We start from the raw sequence: 11,204 nt of genomic DNA, 5'->3' as shown, positions 1-11,204 counted from the left end.
CTTCGCTTCCCTTCAGTACAATTTGTAGCAGTAGTTCTCAAAGTCTGGTCTGGGCCTGGGGACCCCCAGGGGTCCTTGAGCGGGTTCCAGGCGGTCCTCAGCCAAATCAGTTAATATAGCATCAACATCAGTTTAACCACTTTACCCCTATATACATCAACTATTGGAAAAAACATTTTAATAACACAAATATTGAATATTATTGGCACAAAAGTCTTGGGGGTCCGCGGACAAATGCATTAAATTGGGGGTCTTTGACATGGAAATCTGTTGAGAACCACTTGTGCGTAGGACTTTTAATAATAATGATGGAAGGGTTAGTTCCTCACCATTAAGCCCTCATTGTAGCAGCAGTTACATTTCCCCAGGGTGGTGAAGACCACAGCTGGAACCAGCATCTGGAATGAGAAGAAAATAACACTTAAAAAAAGGATTCAGACAATGCCTTTAAAAAAAAGAAATGTCCTGCATGTCTGCTCAGTAGAGTTGCTCCATTGCACTGTAAAATCCTGAGTTCTAATCTAACTCTGTACTCGGGTTTGACCCACTGTCTTGCTACATTGCAAGTTGCACATACAATACATACAAATACAATATTGCGTGTCGTTGCTGTCGGGCAGATCCACAAGCAACACGTTTTGAGCTTGTAAATCTGCTACTTTTGCTACTTTTGTACACGTATTTGAATCCTGAAAAAATCCTAATAGTTTTGGACATATGAGGTTTCCACCCGACAGAGACGATAATAGGCTACAGTATATATCCACAATATTTTCTCCATTTGTGTGGGATTACAACAAATTATTTATGGACTCTGCTTCTGCATTATTACATGCCGTCTGATCAGTTCCACTTACTCTTCTGCTTTCCTACTGACATAATTCATAATTAAAGGTTTTATTGATGAAGAAGCAAACAGAATCAAAAGCCAAAGAGAGCAGTGCCTGCAGTTCACTTTTGAGGGGATGTATTTTAATTAATCCAGATATAATAATACTGATAATTACAGATGTGCCATTTCAAAACTTCAAATGTCCTGCCATCGCCAAGACAGTACATTTTCAGGGGATTCCCAGGGCAATAAGAGGGACAAAGAAGGGCATTTAAAATGCTGAAGTATTTTGATGATCACTGCTTTTATGATGCTAATTAATTTGAGCAACTCTTTATCAGTATACGCCCATATATGGGCATGCCCATTATGCTAGGGTGGGATGGCTCAGGGTAGAGGACAGAGTACAGCAACTTGCAATGGACCTGGTCTACAAGATACGCAAGACTACAGAGACACCCATGTACCTGTCAAACTACTTCAATAATATAAATGACACACACAGGCACAACACCAGGAGCTCCACTGATCTCGCCAACAGACATCAAAAAGTGTGACTCCTTACCCTCCTTCAAGACCGCCATAAAAGAGCACCTGTCGGTCCCTGTATAAAGTCTAAGCTTAACACCAGAAATTACCCCCCCCCCCCAGCCACCAACATAAATGTTTTTATTGCTACTAGTGTTGATAATGTTAAATTAAAAAATATATATTTACAAAAAGCCAAATATGAATATGAAAAAGTGTGCAAGCAACTGCACAGAATGTAATCTGTAAAACTGTGCCTAATATCTTCACTAACCAGTTTACACAAAACTGAACAACAACAACCCAGAAACAAAGAGAGTGAGAAAGAGGGAAAAATATGACAATTCTACATCCCATTGTATGATGGCATTTCCTGCCCTTCTCCTCCTCACATCTCCCCCCTCTCTCTTTCTCTCCTTCCTCGTCTCCTCTTTCCTGTCTCCTCCTCTCTCCTCTCTGTTTCTCCATCACAGAGGTCAGGGACTCTAAATCACATCCTCACAGAGGGAGGGAAGTTCTCAAGGTTTGACACACACGCACACACACACACACACACACACACACACACACACACACACACACACACACACACACACACACACACACACACACACACACACACACACACACACACACACACACACACACACACACACACACACACACACACACACACACACACACACAGATCAAAACATCACACATAAACATCCTGGATGCCCCCCCTAAAGAACTATATCCTTAACGTACAGGAAGACAGAGAGGGAGTGAGTCAGTGTGAAGAGGGACGGAGAGAGCATGGGGTAAAGAGAGAGGAAGGCTGGGAGAGTGAGAAGGAAAGAAAGAGGATGTGAGAGAGAGAGGATGACAGATAGCTATAGATAGATTCACCCCAGAGGGTCCAACTTTGCTCTTTGACTGTGAGTGTTCTGCCATTTCCAGAAAGACAGAACTGACAAAAAGAGAAGAAAAACAGCCAGATGAGAGGGGGCAAGGGTCACAAAGACACAACATGGTGCGTACAGATCCCCAGAATAACCCTGATGACATTTATAACCTTTCCAATCTAAAGTATTTAGCATGTTCTATAGCCTGATGAATCCTCTGTTTACACTACTGAAGTATATCTACAGACACAACCAAGGCAGGAATTTCAGGGAGGCCACGGAGAAATTGCATGCCCAGAGGCCACAGTGGCCTTAATGCCCCAGCTGACTGTACCACTTTCTCCTCTGTCTCTTGTCATGTAGACACCAGTGTCTCTCTCTTGTCATATAGACACCAGTGTCTTTTGTTGAGATTCTGAATTCTTAACTCCCTGAGTTCCCATCTCTAAACCAATACAGTAACTTTGATTGGTCCAGGGCTGAGCATGGATACCATCATTTATTTGGTTCACTGCAGATAGTCTACATTCAATTCCAAATCCTCCTTAACCCTTAAAATCAATTAATTATTTCAACTAGACCATACCCGGTCGACGCATCCGTGGGGGGATATGCGCACATGATCTGGCAACCCGGGAGGCAGTTCGTCCCATAGCTGGGCAGCCCCGTAACCATGGCGACATTCTTTGACACAAAAGCGCTAATAAGAAGCTGAGATTTGATGAAATTGAAAAACGGGCTTCACAGTTAAGTTCAGATGGTAATGGTCAATGGCTGTGTGCAAAATCAGAGCAATTGGTCCAGCCACTGAGGAGAACCGGGTAGCTTCACCTACTCACTCACTCACCACTACAGACAGACAGAGGTTACTAGAATTATAGTAGGATGGACTAAAATCTTGTTTTTCTTTATGGCCTTCCTGCCCTGGCATTTGGCCCTTGTGCCCTAAAAAATGGACAACACCAAAGGCCAAGTGGCCTTGCCCCTAAAATGACGAAATTCCAGGCCTGGACACAACCATGTTTCTAGTCTGGACGGTATAGGCTAGTTCAGTAACTGAATGTATAGCTCCAAAACTAAGTGAACAAACTGGAACAATTGGAGTTGAATTAATATATCCTCATGGATATCAGAAAGACCCAAGTAGTGACCTTTAAAAATAATTAAAGGAATCAATTCAATCAAAGCAGTTTTAACAAGAGCTACTGTGTACAGAATCTATTCTCTGAGTTGTATTAACAGTCAGCAGAGCGGCAATTGATGCACCTTATGTACAGTATATATTTACTCCATTCATATTAGGAACATTTAACACCTCTGACCTGTTTTCCTTGTTTGCTTTCTATCTCTATTCTTTTCCTCTTTCATGAATACTGCAAATGATGGGAACCAAGGACCCCACTTTGAGAACCAATGCTTTAGAGAAAGGCCCTATGTAAATGTACAAAACTAAACAAAACATAACAAAAACAAGTGAAAATGTTGGTGCATAGAGAGTGCTAGAGTAAAGGCCATGGGGTCAGTATCGTTAATCCTACAAGCTACCTATCAGATTATGAGATATGTTGTGTGCAAGGCCTCAGAATGGCACAAGAGGAAAGGTCATGGGGGTCACTCAAAATGTTAGGGTACATTCTCCAGGGAGCATGAATGCTCTCAGCAAGTTGCATGGCAAATGCATGTGTCAAAGTCAACAAAATACACTTTCAGAATGTACTGTAGATTGTAGTACAGCTCATTTTTCACCAGCACAATGTTATAAACAACAACGCTATTGCAGATAGAAACATATTTGAGATGCTGCCACTAAGGGAACTATTGTGTATGTAAATACTATGCAAGGTCTTATTATAAACTCAAGTTTTTCTTTATTTCAAATATTTCTGTTGTGTTTCAGTGGCATGTCATATCTGTTTTTCTCAGTTTTACCCCTGTCCCTCCCAGTCTTCTGCATCAGATTTTGCTGACCAAAATGAGTCAATTGTGTTACATATTTACATTATTTTTTCACAATATATAGTGATATCAGGTTAAGTGGGCGATCACCCTAACTGGCCCCAGACAGGGTGCCATTATGTAATAAACATTATTTGTAATACAAATTGTGCTCAAAGATGTCTTTATGTAGGTTATGCTTTCAAGGAACAAACATAAATATTGACTTTTATTATACAGTGTTTATGTGTCTGCAGTTGTACAAACTATGCAACCCTTCCTTTTGTCTTGGATCTTTTCCATGAACAAATTAATGAACTAATCAAATGAAACATTTTATAGTGTGACACTTAGTACTGTACATACAAACGCAGCTCTCTCTACTGTTCAACAAGTCTAATCTGGTCCAGGAAAATACAATATCTCCTCTGTTCTATAAGTAAACCAAGCAGAACGGCTCCTTTCTGCTCAGTCAATGGGTAGTGGGTACAACTATCAGATATAGGGCACATAGATTTCACCATGAATTGACACAACACTCCTTTGTTCACAATGAAAAACAGAGGCAAACAACTCCCCCAAAAGATGCAATCAATATATTCAATTCACAAATGTGAAATAAAGTGGCATTTGGACCTAAATGCCACTAAAGCCACAACTAATCATAAATGCACAAACAACATTTTCAATGTTACTTTATTCTTTTATTATTCTTTTTTTGTAAATTAACACTCAAATCTTGAGTGTTAATTCACAAAACAAATGAATACATTAACATTGGAAAAAAAAAAAGTGCAGTGTACTACTGTTGTACACAGTGTTGCCGCTGTTAAAAGAAACATTTCCACAATAAAAATGCAAAGGAAAAACATAGAAAACACAACAACAAAGCGTGTGCATCAGTTGAATTCAGCCTCATTTAGATGAGCACAGTCATCAGTCTACTCTAGTACACTCATTAGAGTTTAGTACACTCATTAGAGTCTAGTACACTCATTAGAGTTTAGTACACTCATTAGAGTCTAGTACACTCATTAAGGTCCTTACACACCGGGCGACACCGGCGAAAATAGCGAATATACGCAAAATTCGGACTCGTTCCGAATAATTAAAAGACGCTTTTTGGCTTCGGTTTTTCGCTTTTTCGCTCCATGTACGGAGCCATTGACTTTATAAGGTTTTTAAAAAAAAACGCATTATTCGCACGAAAAAATCGCCCCGGTGTGTAACAACCTTTAGAGTTTAGTACACTCATTAGAGTTTAGTACACTCATTAGAGTCTAGTACTCATTAGAGTCTAGTACACTCATTAGAGTCTGGTACACTCACCAGTCTACTCTAGACACTCATTAGAGTTTAGTACCCTCATTAGAGTCTAGCACACTCATTATAGTCTAGTACACTGGGAATTGCATGTGGTCCCTGATCATGCATTTAGAAACATAGGAAAGAGAAGACTGTCTTTTATTTTTATTACAAATCTTTCCACTTGTTGAGAAACTAAATGACCTGGTGACCTATGATGACACGTCAATGTTGTAATTTATTTGAAGTGAAGGAATTACACCGAAAAAGGGAGTTTGAATCTCAAGAAGGAGTAGAGTACCAGATTGCCTGGTTGAGTCATCATTGGGAAATATATATCGCACAACGTGTGTGCTCGGCGCTCATAGAATCAGTGTATCAGTTAACAAGAGTTTAATATGGAATATTGGATAAAGTAAGAGAACGGAATTAGGGTAACCGTGAAATAATAATAGATCAATGGTTCTCTACCTTTTTTAAGCTCTGGACCACTAGCATATTTCAGTTAAATAATGACCAATAAGGGCTTGATATAGCCCATATCCCCACCCAACACAACAGTGGTCCCCAGGTTGATTCTTAGGGTGGTGGTCCCTGGTGGTGGTCCCTGGTTCATAATCAGTTGAAAACCCCTGCTCTAGTACACTCATCAGTCTACTCTAGTACAAGCTACCCACTGTGCACTAATTGACCCCTGCTGCCTGTCTCAACTTACCACTTGAACCCTACAGAATACTTCATTGACCGGAGTCCCCCAGGGGTCTACTGTATACTAAGCTAGCTCCCTTTTTCCCTCTACACCAAATGTCTTCACGGAAATACATCCCAAGCTCGTAGATCTGCTATTTTTGCCGAATGTTTGCCCCAGAATAGGCACACTAGGGTAGCTGAACATAATGCCAGAGTAACCACAATTCTCAACAAGGAAACACAAGAAAATAAGTAACCTAAACTCAATGGAGATTTCAGCTGAATGGAACATATTGAATTGAAGTCCCTCGTGACAGCACAAGAACTAGCCACTTAAATTCTAATGAAAATTGATAATTTATCAAAACAGAAAAGTGCAAAGAATCATCTTCATTCACCAGAGGGACAATTCTAGGATCAGACCTTTTGGGGAACAGCCCCTAAAGGCCACCGGATAACAGTTGCATTAAAATACATGAAAACATTATTATTTCAGCATACCTGAATACATACAACACTTCCTGGGTCCCTGCTGTCCCATTAAGGACAATGAAAGTGTCTCAAAACAAAATTGCACTGATGGGAAATGTTTATGAATGTATATTATGAAATTAGCCATGCCATTACAGACACAAGGAGATTATAAGTATGATACTATTGATGGTAGGAGGATGGAGGACAGTCTAGCACAACTGAAACACAAGATGCTATTAAGTTACAAAACCCAGACAGAAAACCATATATTTGGACATGCCAAACTGTTGAAAACACATTGGTCAGAAGGAAAATAAGCAGCAACCCCAAACTTGCCATACTGTCAAAAATAAGTGGAGCACCCCTAAAAACGGTCTAAAAACAGTCCTGGCTGGTTCACCAGTACCTTCCCCTTTCAACTGAAACTTCTATAATTAGCTCTAAATATAGAGAGACGATTAACCACTTGAAGCCCAGCATCCATATTCTGGGGGTAACATTTGCCATAAATAGCAGATCTAAAAGCTCACAACGTGTCACATGCGACGCACTGTGAGCTTGTAGATCGGGTGTTTTTTGGCGAAGAGATATGGTGTACCGTAGATGGAAAAAAGTGGTCTAAGTACAGTTGTAACTCAGGTCCGTTTTGACTAAGAATAGACGGTTTAAGTGGTTAAAAGACCGGAATACTTTCTACTCACCAGCAGTCCTCCACCTCCTAGTCCACCAAAGTAATAGATGAATTTGGCCAAGTGGTCCTCCTGGATGTAGGTGATCTCTCCCATGGGAAACAGCAGCAGCAGGTTGGCTACAATAGAGCATAAGGCTAGGGGCAGCAGGGCCAGCCCCAGAGACCTCGCAAATCCCACTGAACAGCACATAGCACACCCAAAAACACAACCGCAGGGACCAGAGGAAAGCAAGGGAATGGACAGACGAGAGAGAGCCAGAAAGAGAAGGAGGGGTGGGTCAGGCCAGCTGGAGAGGAAATGAACAAATACTGATGGGGGCCTGTTGAATGTGTGTGTGCATGCGTGTACGTACGTATCAACAGACTCTCCACCCTTACAGAGGGACTTCTGCCATGACGCAAGGCACCTCAGGAGAGCATACACTTAGGCCCATGTGGACACGTACACACACACACACACACACACACAGGAAGGGGTCTGAACAACCCCTGTGGAGAGCTGAGCTAGAGAAATATGACAAATCCCACAAGAACAGAGACCACAGTGTGTGTGTGTGTGTGTGTGTGTGTGTGTGTGTGTGTGTGTGTGTGTGTGTGTGTGTGTGTGTGTGTGTGTGTGTGTGTGTGTGTGTGTGTGTGTGTCCAACATTCTGGACAAAAGAAAAGAAAAGCTCCCTCAGAAATACTGTGTCTCATTAACTTGTCAATTCCACTTCTAAATGGAAATCATTTTGCCTAGCCTACACTCACGCACACAGCATATGTAAACACAATGGCCGTAGTGCAGTGAAATCTTATAATGCAATTAAGAAAACTTAGCAACAATAGTAATTCATTAAAGTGAAACAGTGTATCAAGTGTGTACAGCCTGTAATTGTAGAACATTTCTAAAATAACCTTATTTGTGTGCAAAAAAAGAAAAAAAGAAAAAGAAAAAAACAGTATGAACGTACCGGTATACATACAATTTACTGAGGTATGATATATAACTATACATTATGTTGCAGTCAGGGGAAAAGTATCCAGAAAAACAAATGCATAATGTAATGGCAGAAGAAATTAGCAACCGGGAAATACAGAATATAAAGTACTGTATGTACATACAGCAATCGGTTGGCCAAATAAATGTATACAGTACATAGTGCAGGAGATGTGCAAGAGATTTGAACATAAAAAAGATATTTAAAAAAAAAGAACACCAAATGTGTGCTCTGTTGTGAGCAGAATGAAGACAGTTGACCTGGCAGTTTGGTCCTTGTTCAGGGCTGTGTGTCAGTACTGTGACTGTCTCCCTTCTCGCTGACTCTCTCGATCAACATGATAACTCAGCAACTCTATCTAGGTCAACAGGTCATATCAACTTCTACTGGATGTATGACCTCTTTATTTGGACCCTGCATGATGCTGTGTCAGAGGCTGAGCTATATTTATAGTGAGTGAGTGAGTGAGTGAGTGAGTGAGTGAGTGAGTGTGTGTGTGTGTGTGTGTGTGGGGGGGGGGGGGGGGTCATATGTTGTAATGTGTTTTATAATCCAGCTGGAATGCAGCAGATCCAGATCAACTGGGCTGTAATCTGGAGTTGTCAGCTACGAGGCACACTAAGAAATTCCATTAAGGAGCTCATTTAACAAGCAGTAGGCCTAATTAACGCAGCTTATAAAAGAGTATGTGAGTGTTTGGGTGGACAGAACACATGGCACATGGCACTGGAAGGATCGCGGCAAGTAAGGAGATCAACAGCAAACAACATGCACTGCTCTACAACAGCAGACATACAAACCATAACAAAATACATGTCTGGGAACCTAAAAGGTTATTTTACAGGCTACTGAATGGACTTCAAATGAATGGAAATCAATGGATGAGTAACATTACTACTATAACATGACTACCCTACAATGTTCACTTGCATACAGTCGGCCTTACAATACAGGGACCCTGGAAGACTTTGGTAAAATAACATTTATGCACAGTAATTTTGGCCTTTTTTTCAGTCTTCTTCATAACCCACCTCTGCTACCTGACACCATGTTTGAACGATCTATACTGGTTTTCACATTCATTTCCATTCCATCTTCACATCTATCCGTTGCCCCTTTTATTCTCTTTTATACCCCTTCCTCTCCTCTCTTCTGTCCTCTTCCATTTCTTTTTGTTTTCAGCTCAGGCAGCATGATGTGGTCAGGGACAGCAAGGCGTGTCCCTGCTACTAAAAATACATTTGCCGATAACACACACCGCCCAGTGTCACACATGCATAGGTGCACAGGGATACACATACAACACCCGCCATAATATCACACACCCATCCATCCATACACAGAACGTCCACAGAGCACAATATGAATAACAAAGGTGCATGATGGCATGTCCATACTCTGACCAACATGGTTCTCTCTCACACACACGCTCTACTCTATTTTCTCTCTCTAAACCAAACTGCTTGAACATGTGTTGAAAATCCAGCGAGTTAGGATTATTTGAATTATGGAGAGAGAGACCTCCTGCTTCAATAGACATACATGGTGGGGCATATAGGAGACACGGCTCGCCTTCCACAATATGGTGGCCGGGATGACTTATCGGTCCAATGAACAGCAGTGGACAATGAGCTATCTACGTTTATTTACTATGGGGCTCTTAGGTTGATGACTCAGACAGAAAGCAGGAAGTCCCTCAATGACCTACTTCCTGCTGCTTGACATCAGCCTGATACCCAAGACAAGAATGGGCAAGACTCACCATCTCCGGTTTACTTCCCATACGTATCCGCGTGGAGTAGGTGACCACCTTTTTGAGACCGGAAGCAGGTTGGAGTCTATTCATTCCAATGGAAGAGTGAACGTGAACACAACTTTTGAACCATTCTTTAGCCTAATGGTCACTGAACTAAATATTTGACCCGATCGTCACAAGCCACACAAGATTTTCATACTAAAATGGCATTTCTCAGAGAGACAAATCAGGAGAAAATCTACTTTATTATCAACCTTTCTCTTTCCCAGCAACACACTCTCGCGGGATCTAGCACGAGTAAACATAGGACGTTAGCGAGATTTGCCGTCAGACACCGGCAAACATGTTTTGTTTTTATTATTTAAGTTTGTTGCATAATCTTGCCCTTTAGGTACCCTTTACTTAGCCTGGTGGGCTAATTAAGAGCAAATTAAAATAAAAGACAACTATAATGTTATAATATTTTAATAATTTCCTTTACAGTGACAATCAAATGGTAATCACAATCAAATGTGTGATTGTGTCCATGCGTGTCTGATGTGTTTTTGTATTGTCTCGTATACATTTATATATATATATATATATATATATTTATTACATTAATATACACAAAAATAATTATCTATGGTATTCTCTGAAGTTGGCAGTGAAAAAAACAATCAATGTTAAGAAAGAATGTGAATCTAACACTGCTGGATTTCTCCAAAAATCAATTTTAATTAAATTCTACTGCATTCTTTTTTCTTCATAAAATAAAATGCAATCAACCTGTGGTCTAACCTGAGATAATTGAAGGAGGCATACAAAACACTGGCAGCAGAAGTTGTGTATTTCTGACAAACAACAGACCAAGTGTAAACAGTTGCTACAGATTTCTCTACTCCACTGCACCCCTAAATTACAGTAGTTACTTTTCACTCTAGCACCTTATAGTTATGTCAATTTTTACCTTTGACATTTAGCTTAACAGTAAGCTATAGAGTATCCCTAACTATTTGTACCATTATAATTATTACATTACATTTATGACATTATCATACTATATGAGCGTTTCCCAAACAGTGGGTCACGATTACATTTTAAAGATTATTTCAAAATATTTAAAAACAAAAATAAAACAAAATGG

The 11,204-nt window shown here is 40.4% G+C and overlaps 1 protein-coding gene across 1 annotated transcript in view; it reads right to left on the bottom strand.

Moving 5' to 3' along the window:
• tm4sf18 (transmembrane 4 L six family member 18) overlaps positions 1–7,585 on the bottom strand; it is an 11,343-nt gene extending 3,758 nt beyond the window's left edge. Inside the window, exons 1-2 of the mRNA XM_084065938.1 lie at positions 7,353–7,585; positions 330–398 (exon numbers count right to left, since the gene is read on the bottom strand). Of these exons, the coding sequence (XP_083922064.1) occupies positions 330–398; positions 7,353–7,532 (249 nt within the window). The 5' untranslated portion in view covers positions 7,533–7,585. The remainder of the gene's footprint in view (positions 1–329; positions 399–7,352) is intronic.
• Between the last annotated feature and the right edge of the window lie 3,619 nt (positions 7,586–11,204).

This window comes from Gymnoscopelus microlampas, assembly GCF_963454915.1.
Source record: "Gymnoscopelus microlampas genome assembly, chromosome: 9".
In the NCBI taxonomy this organism is placed as follows: Eukaryota; Metazoa; Chordata; class Actinopteri; order Myctophiformes; family Myctophidae; genus Gymnoscopelus; species Gymnoscopelus microlampas.
Note: the sequence above shows the minus strand (reverse complement) of the source record. Positions and strands in the feature narration are given on the sequence as shown.